Source organism: Macrobrachium rosenbergii, chromosome 6 (genome assembly GCF_040412425.1).
Source record: "Macrobrachium rosenbergii isolate ZJJX-2024 chromosome 6, ASM4041242v1, whole genome shotgun sequence".
NCBI classification, from domain to species: domain Eukaryota; kingdom Metazoa; phylum Arthropoda; class Malacostraca; order Decapoda; family Palaemonidae; genus Macrobrachium; species Macrobrachium rosenbergii.
The window spans coordinates 16,649,947-16,672,194 of NC_089746.1; the positions used below are offsets into that span (position 1 = coordinate 16,649,947).

Sequence of the window (22,248 nt, forward strand, 5' to 3'; positions counted from 1 at the left end):
CCCTTCTTACTGGGATGAACCACAAGATCGAGCAAAGAAATACAAGAAAAGAAATATAGTCTTTATCCATTATCAGCTTTGATCTCAACCTCTGGAGACCTTAGGCGAGGCCTAATCCTCATAATAAGGAGAAAAGGAGAGACAGAGGAGTGGTATAAACAGAGGAGGGAGAGAGGGAGGTTGTTGATAGACAGCAATCTTCCTCTTGACGCCAGATAGCAAGATAGAGTCTCTCTCTCTCTCTCGTTTCCTCACTTTAGTTTAAGACCGATCTTTCATTCTAGCTTGCTTTCAATCTCCAATGTCAGTTGTTCCCAATGGCGTATTTCAGAGGAAGGAGCACTGGATTTTATCATGTAAATTTGCACGATGTGAGGAAAAAAATTCTGCCAACACATGTCAGACTTACCGAAACTATACAGATGTGACCATAGCAGCCAGAGAAATTCAAAATTTTGTCATTTGTAATGCAAATACTATTATCCGGGACGTAAATGTCACGGTATCCTAATACTGCCAACCTTTGGGCGACCATGAGACTTAAGATTGGTTGGCTGGCTACTTCGACGGTTAGAGTCGCTGAAGAAAAAGGTTTTTAGACCGAACTTCTGAATTAACAAAAAATTGCGGGAAATAAGCGGATGCAGCTTAGTCATTAAAGCGTTGCTTATTATCACGATTTTCGGTTGTTTTCTATGATGGAGGATTTCTCTTGTTCGTGATATTTCTTGAAGTTTTCAAGTCGAGTTTTAGGTCAGGTGATTAAAAAAGTCACCGAGTAATTTTATCTGAACTACTGTCGGTGATTAGATACTGTCCCACTGACACTGTAGTGCAGATAACGAACCGCTAGTTACCAAGGTTAAAAGGTTTTGTCACTGGGGTGGACCGGTACGTGTCTTGAGCCAGTTATATCACAGCCAGTTGCCGGTAAGGATAGGGTTTAGCAGTCTCAACCTCTGTGAATCACAATTCTTGTGATGCCAGTTATAAACGCAGTCTCAACCTCTGTGAACCACTATTCTTGTGACGCCAGTTAAAAATCGACCCATCGACGGAGCCAGTGATGGAGGGACGTCTACACAGACCACATTTAAATTTGAACGTATTGTTTGTGGAGTACTGAGTGATCTCAGCGTAAATGGCAATATTCGATGATAGTGACATTTGAAATTATTTCAGTGCATTCACTAATGGGCATGTGTTGCAAACGAGTTCAGCGTATTACAATTAAAATTGTCTTGCAGTCCGTGAATAACTAGTACATGCCTCAATACATGTACGTAGCATTGAATACTTATGACTTTATCACCGTTATCTGTCTCTTTGATAAGCAAGTTAGGGCAGCTCCGATAAGATATTATAAAAAGTCAATATGCTGCAACTTTTCCCCCATATAAAAGTAATGATATTGCAGTAACTATAACTGCTATTGACATTTTCAAAGTGTAATGAAGTAATCAAGATAGTGTATCACACTTTACCATTGACTTACCTTATGTTTATTCAGAATTCCCACTAGATATGGTGGAATTCACACGAGCTAGGGCAGAATCACTGTAAGGCAGAATATTTGAGTTAAAGCAAAGCCCCCTTGAGTTTGGGCAGAATTTCCCTTGAGTTACTGCAGAGTTTCTTTGAGTTACAGCAGAATTTTCCTGAGTTAGGTAGAACTTCCCTGAGTTAAGGTCGAATATCTCATAAGTTATTGCAGTTTCCCGAGTTAGGAAGAATTTCCTTGAGTTAAGGTAAATGGTGAATTTCCATGAGTTAAGTTAGAATTTCTCTTGAGTTAGTTTCCTTGGATTAGGGCAGAATTTCCCTGGGCGAAGGTAGTTCCCTTTGAGTTGAAGGTAGAATTTCCCTGAGTTAAGGTAGAATATTTCTCGAGTTACTGCAGAAATTCATTGAGTTAAGGCAGAATTTCCCTTGAGTTACTGCAGAGTTGCCTTAGTTAGGGCAGAATTTCCCTTAAGTTGAGATAGACTTTCCCTTGAGTTAATGCAGAATTCCCCTGCGTTAAGGTAGAATTTCCCATGAGTCAGGGGAGAAATTCCCAGATCTATGCGGGATTTGGAGAACTGGAAGAATCTCCATTAGTTAAAGTAAAGTACCAAAACCAGTGGAGAAAATTCTTTAAGGTAGAAATAATTTTAGTATTGGTAGAATTTCCTAAGTCTATTTTAAACAGAATTCCTTCACCTAAGTTAAGCTAGGCTTCCCGAGAGCAAAGAAGTATATTAAAAGTTAATTCTGTTTAGACAGCCAACATTATTATCGTTTTTTTAAAATAAATTATCTCGGTTTTTCTTATCTACTGCTGTTATCAGAGCCATTGTCGACTGTTTTGTCACCGATTGTTTTGACCAAATTTTACTGTAACCAATGGAGATGATTTTCGTGAATGACAAAATGGATGTGTGAGCGCTCATGCAGGCACATATGTATGTATACTTTTATACTTTGTCATATTGCTTATTTCAGAGGTAGTGGCATTTGTCTAGCGCAGTGATTCAGACAGTGCCTAGGGGTGCCGGAAGATTGTCATGAATTTTGTCTTGGCTCGATCATCTCAATGAACATTTGTATAAAAAAAGTTGTCAGAAGTCTTCATGTGATTATTATTAGTGTGTTTAATTATGTTTATCTAATTCTTCTGATATACTTTTTGTTTGTACAGTATATTTCTGATTGTACGGTGTGCTGATTTTGGTTTGAGTATGGATAATAAACTTATTAAATAAGAAGTTAATTCATGCGACAAGGTGGGATGGTGAAGAAGGGGTGCCACGGTATTGATTACATTAGTTAGGGTGCCGTCACTGAAAAAAGATTGAGAACCACTGGTCTAGTGATATGCGGCAACGACTAAACTATTCGCCGCCTACATGAACACCTCAGTGGTCTGCCAATTAAGAAAGGCAAGCACCGTTGGATCTGGTCAGTATCCGGATAGGTTACAGACAAGGAATGCCAGACGCTATCGACATTTAAACCACCTTTGTGAATCTGTATATAAAGTAATGCCCTGTATGTCTTTAATCACAGGTTTTATAACGTAGATGCAAGTCTTCGTTGGCAAACGACTGTCAGTATAATAGACCCATAGCAGAAAAACCTTTTATCCAGACCTTGCTCAAGATGGTAAGTTTAACCGCCAGTGAGTAAGCATTTATCAGTTTGTTAAATTTATGTCAGATTTAACGTTTAGCTTCATGTCGACTGTACAGGCTAGAAATCTGATTAAGATAAGGTACTACGCTCAGTGACTGTTTCAGGATCTTTCCTACATAGTGACCCCGAATGGTTTTCGGAGGTCGTTATCTAGGACTAATATTTCATGGGGGTCAGTATCTTTATGATATTTACAGTCTTTATTGGGTGTTTTTACGGTAATCCTCAACAAGCCTGTACTAAACACGCCGCAAAATGGATACATACCGGGTTAAAACCCTTGGGGGTCACTATCTAGGAAAGATCTGTTTCAAGCTAAAGGAGGTTTTTGTGTTTAAAATTTCCAGTAGGATTTACATTAAATTTTCATGTTTTCTTATAAAAATCGAACATATTACGTTAAATTACTTAATGATAGCTTGTACTTAAGAAATTACTTAATGATATGCTCTCATTCATAAGGTTCTTTCTTCAGTATTTTAATTCCTTTTTAGGCTCAAAGTAATTGGCCTAAATTGATAATGAACAAGTAAGATTGAAAGTATTTGTGGGTTACATTAGATGTATAGAAGTTAGTAAGGTAAATGAAATCATTTTTCGCTTTTAGTTTTTACCATGATTCGTGCTAATGTGAAATGACGTGGTCTTGAGACATTTATTTCTAAAATTATCTGATTCAATGTAGCAAGAGCTGAATAGACCCCTATTTCCTCAGGACAGGGACGACGTCACATCCTGCAAGATCTGCATGGAGAACTTCACCGACAACATCAGACCCAGAATTCTGAACTGCGGACACAGCTTCTGCACCAGGTGTCTGGGCAATTTCATCTCAAACGGAAGCCTCATGTGTCCAATGTGTCAGCTTCCAGTCGAGGGCAAAAGCGCCCTGGATTTCCCAATAAACTTCAGCATGGAAGAAATGATAGCGAGCTTAAAGCTGGCGCAAGATAGTGGTGCTATGGGCCAGTCTCTGCCTCCATCTGCAGGCAGCCTCAGGCATTCAGGCACAGCCAGCGCTCCTTTGCAGCAGAGTGAACAAGGGATGAGCAACCTGATGCACAACCTAGTACTTCAGCACAAGGAGAACTCCAAGGTCCTGGCCAGGGACGGCAAGAAGATCCAGTCCCACCTGGAGAAGTACAAGAACTACCTAGATGACAAAAGGCGCGACCACGAGCACTTCGTCGTCCAGATGATGGAGCTGGTCGACAAGAACAGCCAGGTGATCAGGCAGATTGAGGCTGAGAGAGCAAGAGTTTGCTGCTCTCAGGAGCAGGGAATGGTTTGTCAGAATCGACTGGATGGCAATCTGGCCAACTTAGACGTCGTCTTGACCTCCAAAGATGCCGCTTCTACCATCGAGGAACTGGACAGGTGTTGTGCAGATCTGGAGAAATGGGGCAACAGCGTTCAGAGTCAGCTGCCTGATTCCAAGGTCGTTGCTTGCTCAGAAGCGGTACGTTTCTCACCAATTTTATTTATTTATTTATTTTAAATATGAAATGGTGATAACCATTGACTGAATTTTGTAGTTTCTTGAGTTAGAGGTCCTTCGAGTGGCATATAAATTAGAACTTGTAAAAACACAACACAAACACACACATACACATAAACACACAAAGTCGATCTGAAATTACATATTCACTCTTTACATTTCTGAGTACCTTAGTTCATTCCTCTTTCTCTGTCTCTCTCTCTCTCTCTCTCTCTCTCTCTCTCTCTCTCTCTCTCTCTCTCTCTCTCTCTCTCTATCTCTCTCTCTCTCTCTCTCTCTCTCTCTCTCTCTCTCTATATATATATATATATATATATATATATATATATATATATATATATATATATATATATATATATATATATATATATATATTATATATCACTCAGTTAAAACTTAATATTCTTATTTAATATTTCCCAAGAATCAAATCACAAGACTAATGACCCTGTTACATATTTATTTCAGGTAACAGAAGAGTCGAAGGCCGCCATAGAAGCAGCTTACGTTCATCTGAGAGACAACTTAGAAGGCATTTCGTCAAATGCTCTGGACTTCACTCATTCGTCCTTGTCTGTCATTGACAAACTAAATCGCTGTAGAGGAAAACCGACTATTTACGTAAGTGTTAACCTCACGCTGTGGACTGTAGACATGACTTACGGTTCTTTGCAGCGTCCCTTCCTTAGGCCCCTAGCTGCTACGATCCCTTTCACTCCTTTTCCTGTACCTCCGTTCGTATTCTCTTTTCTGTCTTACTTTCCTCAACCCTTTCCTAACCGTTGTTTCATAGTGCAATTGCAAAAGGTTTTCCTCCTGGTACGCCCTTCAAACCTTTTTACTGTCAGTCCGTTTCAGCGCAGGATGACCTCATCATAAGTCCCAGCGCTTGGCCTTTGGCGAAAATGCGACTGTTTTATGGATGTGATTGGTACGGAGCAGATTATAGGCCTTATAAATGTGCCTGTTTCTGAAAAGCTCATGAATTTTGAAATAGCAGTAAGGGTTATTCAGCAGGTTTAAGCAGACTATCTTCGTAAAAGACTAAGGATAGACTTAGTAGTCTTTCTTTTCCAAGGATGTATAACCCATTGAGCAGACTTTCGTCGCAAAAGCGTAAAAATAAACTTAATAATCTTTCATTTCCAAGGATGTATAACCCATTTAGCAGACTTTCTTCGCAAAAACGTAACAATAAACCTAGCAGCCATTCTTTCCAAAGACCCATGACCCATAATAGTCTTAATTGTATGCTTTTTCCAAACAGGTCCCAAACCTTAAGAACAAGTCGGAGTTCTTAAAGAGGCTGCTAAGGACTAAACGCTTGTACGCCGTGAGGTGGGCCAATGGAAAGGTACGCTCTGCTGTGCTCACATTCATTGACAACAAAGTATATCTGCCTTCTTTGCGGGACGGTGATCCTCCTGAAGACGCCCATACCATTGATGTAAGTATTCTGTTTTGTTTTGATAAGTCATCATTCTAAAATTTTATATAAAATGTTTTGTACTTGTGTTTGCTCAAATCACATAACGCACGACATTGGTCTAAATCTTATTTATGATTTTTTTTTTTTTTAATAAGTGATCTCTTCTTTGTCTATTTCCCATTACTTCTTTGTCTATTTCCCATTACCTTCTTACCCTCTGTTACTAACCAAGACCATAATATTCTTTGGAAGCTTGTTCCATATGAATAGGGTTCATCTGAATAATAATGATAATAATAATAATAGTAATAATTATATTCAGTTGTAAAATGCTCTGATCGTGAGTGATTTTGCTTTCACTTTACTCACAGTAAAACTGTGGTTGCTTTCTGAAAGCACCTTTTGTGCATTCTACAATGATACAAATAATGCTGATTATACCTGAGACTACCAACAGCATTTTGTACTTATGCTCCAATCAGATGACACGCTACATCTTAAACTCCATTGTGAAATGCTCTGATCTTGATGTTTTCTGCTTTCGTTTTACCCACAGTAAACTGTGATTGCTTTCTGAAAGCACCTTTTTGTTTCTGAAAGCACTTTTTGTCACTGATTATACTTGAGTCTACTGAACAGTGAAATTGTTTATAAGGAAACTGCCTTGAGAGTTAAGGATATTGATCATAGATGCCTAGACCCATTTGAGTCTGGAAAATTTATCTTTTTCTTCAGGATACTGCGTAGATTGTGCCCTTTGTATAGGTAAGAAAGGGACTGAACTGATGCGAGATCAGCTCAGTATTGTATTCGAGTCAAATTCAGTTCACTGTCAACCAAATAAGCCTAATTATAAGCCTTAATTTCAAGATAAGGTCTAAAAACTAATCCGTACAAGGTTTTCAAAGACTGTGTTCACTAAACATGGTTACCAGATCAACACAATATTGTATTTATATGTGAAGTTCAGTACACTGTCAGTGAAATAAGCCTTAATCATAAGATAAGGTCTTGAAACTAATTCTTACTTGGTTTTCAAAGGTTTTATTCATGCCAAGTTCAGTACACTATCAACTAAATAGGCCTTAATTATAAGCCTTAATTTTAAGATAAGGTTAATAAACTAATTCGTACAAGGTGTTCAAAATCTGTTCGTTCACATTCCAGCACGAGACCCTCATTAATTCGCTGAACACCGACAACGTAACGACTTTCCTGGACCTGTCATGGGGAGGTATTACTCGCGGTAGGATTCACATCAGCCTAGCACCTGATACGCCACTGGCGCGAAACTTTCGGATCCTTTGCACCGGGGACTTGGGGAAATCCTACCTTCACTCTAGGTTTTTAGAAGTGTACAAACAAGGCTACAGCGTCGACGAATGCATCAGGGCCGGCGATTACGAGACGAACACTGGCTCGGCAGGAGCTGTTGTCATTAAAGGCTCGGACCCCAAAGAAGCCGTTTATAGTCGCAAGATTGCAACCGGTATGGTGTGGGCAACTCACAAAGACTTAGACGGGCCAATGACTTCCCAGTTTTCCATACGTACCGGTAGAGGGTCACTGTACTGGGTTGTCGGGGCATTCGGACAGGTCATTGATGGGATTGAAGTTGTGAAAGAGGCTGCCAAACTGGAGGATGTTTTTGGTGTGCAAATCACCGAATGCGGTGTGATACTACCATCGAGTTAAGACCTCTTAAGTAAACTCCCAATTTGTGACACAGGCTGTGATAATTAGTATCGCCTTATACTTTTGCAGTTGTACCTTCATTTATATGCATTAATAATTCGTTTTATGTTTATATGTGTGGAGTTTGTATGCTATGGGTATTCTATGAAAAGTTTTCTCAAGATATCTCGTACAGCAATATAATAGTCAACAGTTACAGCTCCAGCCCAGTTGAACTGTACAGTATTTAATGTTATTTTCATTACAATTTTGGAACTATAATGTTGCTGCAGATCTACTTATGCAAAGGACCCTAATAATGTTTGGCTTGACAAATAAAATGTCATAAATCTAAAATTAAATTAATTACACTTTATATCCTTCATAAGTCTCTTGAAACCCATTTTGGTGAAAGAATGCACCAGAAAAGAATTGACAATAAAATGGCCTTATTCCAGTTAAATTTGTCAGGGTGCCTTACCTTAATGGTTGTTCATAAACCAATCAGTGGGCTTTGTTGAGTCAGGACTAATGATCATGCAAAATCTGCCTTCAGTTATGGTAACCAACCAGTGAATTTCGCTCAGTCAGGACTTCCAATCATGCAAAGTCTACCTTCAGTTATGATAACCAACCAATGAATTTCGCTCAGTCAGGACTTCTAATCATGCAAAGTCTACCTTCAGTTAGGATAACTGATCACAGTACATTTTCTCTTTAGCGTGACACAAAAACTTAGACACCATTGTGAAAGGCTTAAACTCTAAGATGTAAAATAAAGGGCTGCCTTTGATAGTATTCTGTGACTAGTTGAAATGACAAGTAGGGTCTTTTTAGAAAAAAAAAACTGATCATAAGCTGCGTTGGGTGTCAGGCTGTTAACCAAGTATTCGAAGGTTTAGTCCCACATGTAAATATGACCACACTGAAGTTTTCAGTGATGTTACGGGTACTCCCAAATCCAAGATAGAGAGTCAATACGAAGATACAGAAGTTGAAAGAAAAAAAACTGATGATTTTGAACAAGTGGAGAATGAGTAGAAAGTTGTAGCTACTTAGAACAAAGATCACCAGTGCCACGGAAGAAAAAATCTAATTGTTAGTTAAATCTGCATGTAATGAGAAAGAAAAATTCATTAACTTGATCAGATGACTTGGAATTTCAAGAAGAAAATCAACATTTACAAAAATAAATAAGACAAACTTTTGATGGTAAACGACGATTTTCTTACGTAAAACATACAATTCAAGGAGACTTCAGGAGAACCACACACGATTTCAAAACTCAATTACTCGAGGAAATAATGACTAGAAATATATATAATATATACATTTACATATATATATATATATATATATATATATATAAAATAAACATATAATATATACATATATATATATATATATATATATATATATATATATATATATATATATATATATATATATATATAATCATTTTTAGGATATAATATAATCGAATGCTTTAAACTGTACTTATCCTGTAATAAGATGATGCTTTTTGCATCGCCCACACCGAATTCAGTATCAGAAATAACCAAATAATGGCCAATTCTGCCCTTTTCCTCTCCAGGAAATGTAAGTACCAATTGATTATTACTGTAATAAATTTCGTATTTACCGATAGAAATACGAAGACTTGCTTTATCATCCAAGTCCTTTGTTGTTTTCAAGTTGTTCCGGAAGTTCCTGGGCATTGAGAAGTGATCATCGCTTTTTCGCACATGCGCTTTTAACGAGTGGCAGTGCGAGCTAGTTTGATTTTTACTGTGACCATAATATCCTTGCTCGTAAGAATTTCTGATGGAGGTCATAAAAAGTGGTGTTATATATATGCCAAATGGATCCATAAAATGACCACTTATCCATCAAGATGTCTTCTGTTCCACAGGCAAAATTCCATGCCTCCACAGAGCAAACTTTGGCTACCAAACAGTTAATTACTTCAAAGTTTTAACTTGAGGAATAAGAATATCAACATCAAGTTGAGGGTAATCTTGCCAGTGACAGCTTAACGGAAAAGGTTAGGCTGAGATGCATTTATGTGTTTCACTTATGTGGTTGATGGCAGTGTGCGTCAGGTTAGGACAGGATGTCCGTTGTGGTTAAGCCTAGTGCCCCAAGTTAGGTAAAGTTAGGTCAAGTTAAGTCAGTTAATGGAGGGTCAGGTAAGGATGTATCCCAGTATTTTACAGCACTTTAGGTCAGGTTAGGTGGAAGGGTCGTCTTCCACCCAGGCCAGGTAGAACGCAGCGCCCCAATTTAAGTTAGGTTCTGGGAAAACGCGTTTAGGTATGATGCATCCATAGAATAGGCCTAGTGACATATTTGCCTTCTGTAATGTGTTTTTTTTTTTGATTGATACTGATTATAGACAAAACAATGCACTTTTCCAATGGTTTATCTTGTGACCCTGTGCACTTTAAACCATTCCTGTTGTTGTAATTCACTTGTTTTTAGTCTTCCACAGTTGTTGAAATATATTGGCTATTGCTATCTTTGTCCTTTATAATGTGTTTTGTGATTGATACTGATTATAGACAAGAATTACTCATTTTTCCAGTCGTTTTTCATGTGTTTTTGGTGCAAGTCACTCGTTTTTGGACCTCCACAGCTGTTGAAATATAAAGGGGGATGGATTAACACCAAAAACGAAATATTTTTACAAACAATAAGGTCAGAAATGAATAAAACACGATGCTAGCAGTTGGAGAAATACATAGTATCTATAGACATGTCATTTTCTAATAGCTGGGACAAGTTGTAAGAGGAATATTTGTCTTACAAGTTGCAAGAGCCCGTGCTAGTTCATGGCTGCTTTAATCTGCTACAACAACAAAAACAACAGCAAGGATATTAGATTGATGGATTGAATGATTTTGTTTTCAAGTGAATGTAGAGAGAGATATAAACTATTTGTTGTTCTTCAATGAGAAAATAGTAACGGTACACCACTTAGCTTGATTTGAATAACAGCTAGAAAAAGTTGAATTTCTTATAGTTTCAAGTTTCTTGAACAACAATGGTGATACCGTAAGCTCTAAAAGGCAAAATTTATTATTATTATTATTATTATTATTATTATTATTATTATTATTATTATTATTATTATTATTATTATTATTATTATTGTGACAAAGTATCATTGATCATTAGCAGCCTGTCAGCCCAGCAATATATAATGTGTCGCTGACTTCGCAAATTCTCATTAAAAAAGACACTCTTAAGCTGAGCATGCGCGTGGCATACATGTGCATAAATTGATCATTTAACTTTTTAACACCAGGAAAAAGTAGTTTTAAAACGAGAAATTCAAAATATTTTTTTTTTGTAAGGTTTTCGTATCAGAGTTTAGGCTCAAAAGTTTTCAAGAATTTTAGATATACACGTTTCATGTATTCACACAAGCGTTAATACAAGAAAGATTTAAATACTCCTTGAATTTTGGAACCTGTAGTCCAAGTTATTTCAATAACTTCTGAAGCATTTAAGAGTTCGCATGGTCTGATATTTTTAATGAACGTCAGTCTTCACCAGCCTCCTCCAGTATTTCAAGGTCTGTTCACTGACAGACATATTCGAGAAATACCTAAGTCTCCATATGTTCATCTTTTCCCATCCTTGAATTCATTTTAAGTTAGTCACAAAACTACTGGTATTTATTTAAGAATAACTTACGATATATCTCACTTATTTTATGCTTTGCTTCGTCATAGTTTTTTTTTTGTCGCTTATTTCCTCCAAGACTTTAAAGTTTGAAACAACTTTTGTATGAATTCTACCTCGTGTGAAAATCTTGTACGTGTTTCTCGAGTCAAAATGAATATAGTTTGAGATATTTACCGGACCCCAAAGAGTGGACATTCTGTCTGTCCGTCTCTCTCTCTCTCTCTCTCTCTCTCTCTCTCTCTCTCTCTCTCTCTCTCTCTCTCTCTAGATAATCCAAAGAGTGGATTCTATCTCTCCCTCTCTCTCTCTCTCTCTGTCTTTCTATAAGGATAATCCTTGTGGGTTGACCCCTTAATCTCTCTCTCTCTCTCCGTTAAGATATGTTGGCTGAATATAAAACAACTGTTATTTAAGAGAAGTTTGAGTATATTTATAAATAATGATTATATATATTGCTAAAATAATTTTATGAACAGAAACTTCTTTATCAGTATCCTTGATTTTATTTTTCCATCTTTTTTCTTCTTTCTGTGAAGTGAGTCATACGTGTGACCTGGGTATTCACTCCCTACCTCCCCCTCCCACTCTTTACAAACACCACCTCTCCCCTCTTCTTTTCCCCTCGCCCTCCAAACTGATTAAAGTTGAGAAGTTGAAGGAAGTTGATGTATCTAACCTAGGTACTCACCCCCCCCCTACTCCCCTTAACACTGTACATACACCATGTATCCCCTCTCATTTTCCCCTCACCTCTGAATTGATTTAAGTTGAAGGAAGATGAAGTAAGTTGAAGGAAAGTTGAGTGTCTAGTTGAAGGCTTTCCACCCCGACCCTTTGCCAACGCCACCCCTCCCCTCTTATTTTCCCCTCGTCCTTTAAGTCAATTGAAGCTTAGAGGTATGGAAAGCTGAAGTAAGTTGATGTATCTAATTGCAAGCCTTTCCGCGTCGAGGGGAAACTAGAGGACTTGCTGCAGAGTCCCACTCTCGAATTCTTGAGGGCTTGTTATTCTCGTCATGTGGGATGCCGTGACGTCACGTCACTCCCCTCGACCGTCCATCCAGCCAGCCAGCCAGCCGTGAGGTCTGGCAGTGTCGTTCTTCTTCTGTGTATGCGTGTGTGTGTGTGTAAGTAAGTGTGTATGTGGGTGTGTGCCCGTGTGGGTGGGCACCATTCGTGGCACTGCTGCTGTGGATGGTCCGACCCAGGAAAAGCCACAGTTGCAGTGCGACTCACGCCTCAGTAGAGACTGGTTGGGCGTTGCGGACTGACGGACGAACGGCAGGGTTTCCCCCCTTTTGGAGGAGAGGTACCAGCTCCGTCGCCCGCGCCGCCGCCTCCGGGTCGCCGCCGCCGCCGCTCTCATGTGGCGGCTACACGACCCCGCAGGGCGGCCGCCCTTGGTCGCCGCCCTTGCGTTCCTCTTCCTCCTCTTGGTCGCTCGCGCCGCCTACGCCGAGCCTGAACCCGAAGCTAAGCCTCAAGAATACGACGAATACTATGGTGAGTACCCTTGATAAGAGTACCTAAAGGCGGAGTGCTAGCCCCCTTTTCTTTTTGGGGAGCTGGCGCTCCGCAGGGGGTTTTGATACCCTCCTTCCTATTTCTCCTTCCTCCTCCTCCTCCCCCTCCTCCTCCTCATTGATTCCCTAAAGTACCCCTTTGTCACTGTAGTAGACAGTTAAACAAACTAAAAACATAATTAAATCGTTTTGAACGTTTTCCTTTATTGACTCGACTCACTGACAGAGTGTAAAAGCGTAAGTCATTCCTTCACAAACACAATCACAATTATTTACAATTATTTTCACCAGTAGACGAGTTTTTCGTTACATGCCAATTTCATTTATTGACACTTTGAAGCCTGCGATCACACAATATCCTTTTTCAATATCTTTCCATAAGAAGGAATTCCGTTTCTAGGTCAGTATCATCAGGGCGTCCACATTTACACGCAAGAAATTCTTGACAATAAATAAACAGAAATAAATAACAGGTAAATACAAATGTAGTTATTGGCTCAATGGTTTGTCATAACCTTGTTTTTAATGAAACTACAAGATAGCTCTTTTGACTGAAACTATAGAGTAAATCTTTTGACTGAAACTATAAGGCAAATCTTTTGACTGAGACCATGAGGTAAATCTCTTGAGTGAAACTGTAAATCTTTTTAATGAAACCGTAAGTTAAATCTTGTTATTGAAGCTATTAGCAAATATTTTTACATGAAACTGTAAGGTAAATTTTGTTGCAGAAGCTATTAGGCAAATCTTTTTACTGAAACTGTAAGGTAAACCTAGTAGACAACTCTTTTCACTGTAACTGTAAAGTAAATCTTTTTACTGAAACTATATAAGATAAATCTTTTTACTGAAACTATAAGGTAAATCTTTTGACTGAAGCTATTAGGCAAATCTTTTTACTGAAACTGTAAAGTAAATCTTTTGACTGAAACTGTAAGGTAAATCTTTATATTGAAAATATAAGGTAAATCCATTCCAGTTACCTATCAGGTCAAGAAACAAAAGTACACCAATTAAAAATTTTATAGACTTTAATCACAGTCCTTGGGCTTGCTCTTTCCCCGTTTCAGATTTGTTTTTTGAACGAACCAGTAAATTGATATGAGCAAATATTTCCCGGATGGAAACTCGAAAAAAGCTGAATTCAGTTCAGAAATACAATTCATGCGACTAGGAAATTTATTTTATTCACTTCAGATATAGTTTATTCAGTTCTGATATACAGTTTGTTCAGTTTGTAAATACAGTTTATTCATTTCGGAAATACAGTTCATTCAAGCAGGAAATAAAGTTCGTTCCATTCTGATATATAATTTATTCAGTTCGAAAATATACAATTTATTCAGTTCGAAAATATACAATTTATTCAGTTCGGGAGTACAGTTTGTTCAGTTCGGAAATACAGTTTATTCAAGCAGGAAATACAGTTCATTCCATTCTGATATGCAATTTATTCAGTTCGAAAATATACTATTTATTCAGTCCAGGAGTACAGTTTATTCAGTTCGAAAATACAGTTTATTCAGTTCAGAAATAGTTTATTCAGTTCGGGAATACAGTTTCATTCAAGCAGGAAATACAATTTATTCCAGTAGGGAATACAATCCATTCTGTTCGGATATACAGTTTGTTCATTTCGAAAATACAAATCAGTCTCTTCGGAAATACGATTTCTTCAGTTCGAAAATATGATTCATTCTTTTCGGGAATGAAATTTATTCAGTTCGGGGCTACATAAGAGAAAATGCAAAACCAGAACTTGACCTTATTACTAGAAAAGTTTGAGAGATGTGAAATGGCACTGGATAAACAAAACATACATTAAATAATGATAAAGGAAAATGTGAACTTAATTACAATGGCTTGGCTGATATTTCATCCGTCAGGGATTTTTTATGCTCATGTGAATGACACAGTTATTTTGTATAATGAAGTGGCATTATTGTGACTCTTGAGTGTAAAGATATAATATACATATATATACATATAATATATATATATATAATATATATATATATATATATATATATATATATATATATATATATATATATATATATATATTTATATATATATATATATATATATATATATATATATATATATATACATATGTTTTTGTGTGCGTTCATGAGGCCTATTAAGATCGTCTTTTGTCGTTTCACAGGATTCCAGATACTTTGATTTTGGAAATTGTGGTTTAGTTTCGTTAGTGAGTTTTTTTTTATTGTAATATCTGGTCTTGCACAGTCACATTCTGAAATAAAGAATTTGATGCAATTAAAACTTCAAATTGCTCTTATTCTAAACTTGTCCTGTCGCTCAGTTTAATCATCCACGAGTTTTGTTTTTCGTAAACTGATGAGTTGTATATGTGGACGCAAATAATAAGTAAACAGCCACAGTAATGTGTATCAGCGATTGTTTTTCCAAAATACAAAAAGTTAAAAAGGACCTTTTTAACCTTTTTTTTGTATTTTGGAAATACAATCGCTGATATACATTATTGCGGCTTTTTACTTATTATTTCCGGTCACATTATAGTGATGCACCATAGATGTGGGCGTAAATCTGTCAAGACAGACTTGTTGGCATAAATCTGTCAACGTATGTCTGTCCATTAATATCTGTGCCTTTCTTTTGCTGAATGGCTAAAGAAGTTAGTCTTGAAAAAGGGACTGTTCTGTTCATAAACTTGAATCTTGTCTCAATTTGCTGTTTGACAAAGGGGTCAGTCTTGAAAAAGGAACAGTTTTGTTTATAAATTCGAATCTTGCATTATTGGAATTAAATGACATATTATAAGGTTCTTCCTGTAATCTGAGTAGAACAACTTCATTTTCAAGCCTTTTCCAGTTACAGAAAGTAAACGAAGATATGAATCAATAGAATTAATCGAGAAATTTGGAATTAAATAATATTTTAAAGATCTTACTCTAATCTGAAGTGAACCATTTCATTTTCAAGCTTCTTTCAGTTATAGAAAGTAAGCAGAGATTCGAATTAATCAAGAAATATTTGATTAAGGTACAATTATTCACCTTCCAATTTCCAAGCGTTTTCCAGTTAAAGAAATTATACAAAGATACGAATTAATCAAGAAACATTTGAGTAAGGTGCAATTATTCACCTTCCAATTTCCAAGCGTTTTCCAGTTAAAGAAATTCTACAAAGATACGAGTTAATCAAGAAACATTTGCGTAAGGTACCATTATTCACGTTCCAAATCTCCGCTTCAAGTCAATAACAGGCGCGACCTAATGAGTCATTACAATAATGTTGACAAAACTTTAGCGAAGTCAATTTGGTCTCAAGTGGACGGGGGATTCAGGGAAGGCCCCCGTTATAGGGCAGGGCAGGGTCGAGATAGACTCTGGGTACGGGTAAGGATTGCTGGGGAGGGGGTGGGTATAGAGCCGTCGACGAACGAGAATGCTGTCATGGTAATATCATATATCAGCACTGGGAGAAGATTAGAGCTAGATTAGAGTTAAATTAGAGCTGGCTCTAGATCTTGGTGCTTACTGTGTTACCGTTTAGCCGAGAGATTTATTGAAGGCCTTGCAGACGAATGCTTAGGGGGTTTCTATGTTTTAGCTCATTTTCGTATCTTTTCTTCTTTCAAAAGAGTGCTTAGGGGTCTATGTTTCAACTCATTTTCATATCTTTATTTTCTTTAAAAAGAGCACTTAGAGGGTCTGTGTTTAGCTCATTTTTTCGTTTTAAATCTTTATTTTCTTCTTGAAAGGGAGTGCTTAGGCGTTGATTGTTTTAGCTGATTTTCATTTTATCTTTTATTTTCTTCTTTGAAAAACTGATAGGAATGGAAATTTGATGGTTTAGGACATTAGGAATACTTTTATTTTTTCCTGAGAGTTTTGGTAACAGTTTTGTGGGTTGTTTATTATATTATAATTTAATACTAGGCAGATATTAGGCCTTATGCCAGCACGGGCTCATGCTCCCAAAGCAGGCCAGAAGGACCAATAAAATTAATAAAGCTAATACTCAATTTGAGACAGTGGCAAGACAGTAATTGTCACCCATATTTAAGTACTTTAAAATTCTTTCAATGTATGTTCTAAAAACCAGACAGAAAGGGGGTCTTTCTCTTACCTAAATATACACGTATGTATGTATGCATGTATGTATGTATTTAAAACGGTTCTGTGAGACCTTTTACTCACACATGTAAAGGGAACACGTTTGATAATTGCTAAAATTGTGACACCATACGTTCGTTTGTCCCATTGATTCATCCACCATACTTATGATTGCATATGTGTATGTGTTTGTGCACTAAGTTTCTTCCAGCTTAGTGCAGAATAGAGCCCGTCGTCCGTCTGAGTGAGAGAGAACAGGGGAAAAGAGAAGATGATGATGTGTAGGAGGATAGAAAGAGGAACATACTTGCCCTAATTGCGTTCTCTTAAAGCTTTTGGTTGTAACATTTCTATAAATCTATCTGTACATCTGTCTATCTGTCTAGCCATCTCTCTCTCTCTCTCTCTCTCTCTCTCTCTCTCTCTCTCTCTATATATATATATATATATATATATATATATATATATATATATATATATATATATATATATATATATATATATATATATATATATAATGTATCTGTCTGTCTGCAAATTTCTTGTTGACGTTTATCCATATCTCGATTCAGAGCATGATCCCACGTCCTATTTGTAAAGGAGCCTCCTCGTATAAGATCAAAGAGCTGTTTAAAAAAGAAAAGAAGACGCATAAGTCCGAACCGTTTATGTGATCTAATCCCATTTACCAAAGTTAGACTTACAACTGCAACAGCGAAGTTTAAACTCAAAAAAAAAAAAAAAAGCGTTTTGTGTCTCGATGGAGTAAATCACCTCTTAGCCGAGGATTCAGAAATGTCAGCTTCGAAAACTGAAATGCAGAAGGAGGAGGAGGAGGAAAGAGTAAGAATAAGGCTCTCTAGCATTCGAAAAAGGGCGCGTACTCTCTCGCAGTCAAGGCTGTAAATGCACCACCAGCCAATCCACTTACAAGAGCATTGAATCACATCCTCTTTAGAACGTGCTTAGTGCCAACTTTGTTTTTGATTCCTTGTCGGGGTCGTTTTGAACGCTGTGCTTTTACAGAATCTATAATTCTATTCCTTGGGGTCTTGTGTCGAGAGAAAACGATCAGTGTTTGTTTGTTATCTCGATTATAAGATGGTCTTGTGTTGATATTTTAGGCTCTCGGGGTCTCCGACCCAGTATTTGGCTATTTCAGGATAGGCTGGTAACACTAGCTCAAAATAGCCCTCCGTAGTTAGAACAGATTCTTCTGGATTGAATTGTTTATCAAACGGGCAATAGACAGTGACAACAGAGGTAATATTTTAGGCCCACGGGTTCTCTGGCCCAGTATTTGGCTATTTTAGGGGTGGCTGGTATCACCATCTCACAGTATCACCCCGCAGTTAGATCAGATTCATCTGGATTGAATTGTTTATCAAGTGGCCAATAGGCAGTGACAAGAGGTAATATTCTCCAGTAATATCTTCCAGGCTATAATGTCTAGGACCTCAACCCTCTCTGTAACTAATGTCATTGCGGTCAGTTTCAGAATCCTTCGAACTCCTTTGAACTTTTATACCCAGACGATGATCCTGCGTCGTAAAAAAGTTTTATAACCCATAAACGTAATGTTTTTGATTTGCCAATGGCTGGCGTCACCTCAATCGGGAACAAACAGTTCAGGCGTGTTTTATCGGGCCTTTGAAAGTGCTTCAGTTGTTGAGTGTGATTGTATTATCCTTCTAGAAGCAGAGATAATGCTTCGTCTCTTATCCAGACCTGGTTTATGCTCTTGAAATTGTTTCTGGAGATATATTCCAATAGTCTTACCTGACTTTAACGTCTGATACTTAAATTGTTTTTATTGTCAAATTATTGTTAACTGCCAAGTCATAGACTAGCCTGGTATCCAGGCCTGGATTATGTTCTTGAAATTGTTTCTGTAGATCCAATAATCTTGCCTGAATTTAACGTCTGATACTTAAATTGTTTTTATTGCTAAATTATTGTTAACTGTTACATTCACAGACTAGCCTCGTAACTTCCTTCAAAAAACGCCGGTAGAATAAACAACTTTAACTGCTTAAATTTAACTAACACCTTAGGTCCTCCGTTACAAACAAACTAACCAGATTTAACTTGGTTACTTGAGGTTCGTCTGTGATATGTCTTGACTTACTTAAGATGTAATGTGATTCATTCAAAAATTTTAATCGAAGATGCAGACGTGACTGTGAGGTGAGACTTGCAAAATATAGTTCGTCCTTTTCTCTTCCAGTGTTCAGTTTTCCTCCATCTTTATTCTATTTTGATCTTTTGGTCTTTTGGTCTTAGTTCCTCTGGTCTCAGAGTAAGTTTATTATATTATTATTCAGAAGGTGAACCCTGTTCATATGGAACAAGCCTACCACAGGGGCCACTGACTTGAAATTCAAGCTTCCAAAGAATATTGTGGTGTTCATTTGAAAGAAGTAACAGAACGTAAAGGGAAATACAGCAGAGATCAGGTATTAGAAATACAGATAAATTAACAGATTAATAAATAGTCCTAAATAGGTTTGTTTTGTCTTCTCTGTATGTAATTTTGTGATGTTTTTGATATTTTATTGTGAATATTTTAGTGTTCCGTCTGCATCTCTCCCGTGTGGTCACAGCCTACAATTTCCCCTCTTCTCTATTCTACCATTTTTCTTATTTACTATATTATTTTTAAATCTTTTACTTCTCCTTCCATCTATGCTTCTTACTCTTTCAATAACAGCTTCTTCTCCCACATTTGTATGCTGTCATTTTCCATTTTCTTTTCGAAAACATCTCTGATCTCGAAGCCACTTCTCGTCGAATTGGGCTAAAAATGACTGCTTAATTTGGTAACCGAAAACGACCCAAGAATAACAAACAGCTCGTCTTTGAATAGTCTCAAAGACGCAGGGAACATTATTATTGAAGTTTGTCATCCACTCCGTTCTTCTTCTTCTTCTTCTTCTTTTGGTTTCATACTCCGAGATGTCTTTAACAGCATCATTCTCCCCCACCCCCTCTCTCTCTCTCTCTCTTTCTCCCTGCCTCCCACGCCATCCCCTCCTCCTCTTGCCTCTTAGTAACCCCCACCCCCCTTCCCCTTAGGGGGTCGTTGTGAGACAGTCGCTTCTGGATCCTCCCCCCCTCCCTCCACCGCTCCAATATTATAATGTGACCTTTCTCGCGCGCCCGGGATCTAAAGGGCCAAGCCCCTGCCTTGAGCAAGCTGTGTGGCACTACCCTGGGGTCGTCTTTGATTGTTTGAAGGTCTCTCTCTCTCTCTCTCTCTCTCTCTCTCTCTCTCTCTCTCTCTCTCTCTCTCTCTCTCTCGTCTAGACTGGCTAGCTTGCTTGCTGTCGGGCATTTTATGAAGGTTTTACGTGTCATTGGTAATATTAAAAACGAAATGTGCTTAGGTCTCTCTCTCTCTCTCTCTCTCTCTCTCTCTTGTCTAGACTCTGGCTTGCTTGATGTCGAGCATTTTATGAAGGCTTTTGAGTCATTGGTAATATTAAAAACTAAGTTTGCTTAGGTTTCTCTCTCTCTCTCTCTCTCTCTCTCTCTCTCTCTCTCTCTCTCTCTCTCTCTCTCTCTCGTCTAGACTACAGCCAGCTTGCTGTCGAGCGTTTATGAAGGGTATATGTGTCAATTTCTCTGCTTTTATACGAATACTGTCCTAGTGAACTACATTCGTTGGGTTTAGTAAACCAAATTCACAAACCAGTCTCAACAAAGTTGGTTAAAGAATTCTTGGTTTATTTTCAAAACTGATACTTAACTCCATATAAATTCCTCTTGAGTCAGCCAAACGTCATGGGCCTTGTCTTTAGCTATACAGCGTTTAATAACGTTTGCCTCATTTATCCAGTTTTAGTAAATGAGTTGATAAAAATATTTTTAGTTAATTCATAAGCCAATCTCAACAAAGTTGGTTAGAGAACTCTTGGTTTATTGATAAAATTGATAGTTAATTCTATATAATAAAGTCCTCTTGGGTCAGCTGAACGTAATGGGTCTTGTCTCTAACTACACATTTTGATATCGTTGGATACACTTAGCCCATTTTAATAAAATAATTAATAATGTTTTCAATTAATGAAACATTTTCCACTTCGAGATGCTCTTGTATTTGTGGGGAAGCGTCGAGTCTTGCAATAGAGATTTTAACACTCCACTGAAAACAATCTTTGATGGTTATTGACACTGGTGCTTGAGCTAGAGAGAGAGAGAGGTGTGAAGATTTTCAGTGAATAGACTGAATGGAATCAATTGTTAGTTTCCGATTCCGCTGACTATTCTTAATGGTAGAATAATGTAGAATAGACAAACACGAAAATAGTAGAAGACTGAAGTAAAGTTAAAACTCTGTTAAATAGATAATAATAATAAATAGCTTTTTAAAAAATCAATCAACTTCCAGGTCTACAATTAAGAATTGAAAACCAATTCTATAAATAACCACCATCTTTACAAATAGCAAATAAAAGCAATCTGACAGACGTCATCTTAGCCCTCAGTACAAACTCTTATTTTTATTTTGTTTACACTTTTTTACATCTTTTGACATTTTACATTTTTTTCTTAGATATTTACATTTTAAATATTTTTTTACATTTTTAAATATTTTTTACATTTTTAAATATTTTTACTTTTTTGTACATATTTTACATTTTTTGTACATTTTTCTAAGTCACTCAGAAGCTGCTGGGACAATGAGCGATTTCCCTTTCTAAAGGACAATTGTTTACAAACAATGAGGAAGGGCGTGGGAAGGGGGGAGGGAGGGAAGGGGAAGGGGGAGGGGGAGTGGTTGAAAGGATAGCCTATATTGCCTTCAGACAAGCACAAGGGGAGACGAAGAAGAAGAAGTAGGAGGAGGATGCAAGATGGCCGCCCGCGTGGGCGTCCCCCGAAAATACTTTGTCTGGCAAGATCATTGCCACCAGTCGTAAATGGGATTGCCATCGGTGTTGCTGCTGCTGCTGTTGTTTTTTGTTGTTTTTCTTGTTGTTGCGCTCTTCTGTTATAGAGAGTCTCCTCCATTTCGACTTAAGGATCGTAGTTGTTAAATATTCTTAATTTTATCGTCTTTTTTTTTTTTTGTGGTTGTTGCTGCTGCCGTTGTCGGTTCTCCTGTTGTTGTTGTTGTTCTTCTTCTTCTTCTTTTTCTTGTGGTTGTTCTAGTTG

At 37.5% G+C, this 22,248-nt stretch overlaps 2 protein-coding genes across 9 annotated transcripts in view; both read left to right on the plus strand.

The window, feature by feature from the left end:
- The first annotated feature begins 623 nt into the window (after positions 1-623).
- On the plus strand, positions 624-8,132 carry LOC136839228 (uncharacterized). 5 transcript variants are annotated; one of them, XM_067104972.1, is made up of 6 exons: positions 624-891; positions 3,049-3,144; positions 3,890-4,633; positions 5,141-5,293; positions 5,940-6,119; positions 7,269-8,132. In XM_067104972.1, exons 2-6 carry the CDS (start codon positions 3,142-3,144, stop codon positions 7,794-7,796), a joined length of 1,608 nt encoding a protein of 535 aa, XP_066961073.1. In that variant the 5' UTR covers positions 624-891; positions 3,049-3,141; the 3' UTR covers positions 7,797-8,132. The 5 variants fall into 5 exon arrangements, with proteins under 5 accessions (XP_066961073.1, XP_066961072.1, XP_066961071.1 ...); XM_067104971.1 differs by having other exon boundaries at positions 840-930; XM_067104970.1 differs by lacking the exon at positions 624-891 and adding an exon at positions 908-1,279.
- A 3,966-nt stretch (positions 8,133-12,098) lies between these two features.
- LOC136839230 (collagen alpha-1(II) chain-like) overlaps positions 12,099-22,248 on the plus strand; it is a 31,465-nt gene continuing 21,315 nt past the window's right edge. The window contains exon 1 of one of the 4 annotated variants that reach the window (XM_067104978.1): positions 12,099-12,968. In XM_067104978.1, the coding sequence (XP_066961079.1) occupies positions 12,830-12,968 (139 nt within the window). In that variant the 5' untranslated portion in view covers positions 12,099-12,829. The remainder of the gene's footprint in view (positions 12,969-22,248) is intronic. The other 3 variants (XM_067104975.1, XM_067104977.1, XM_067104976.1) reach the window with 3 other exon arrangements.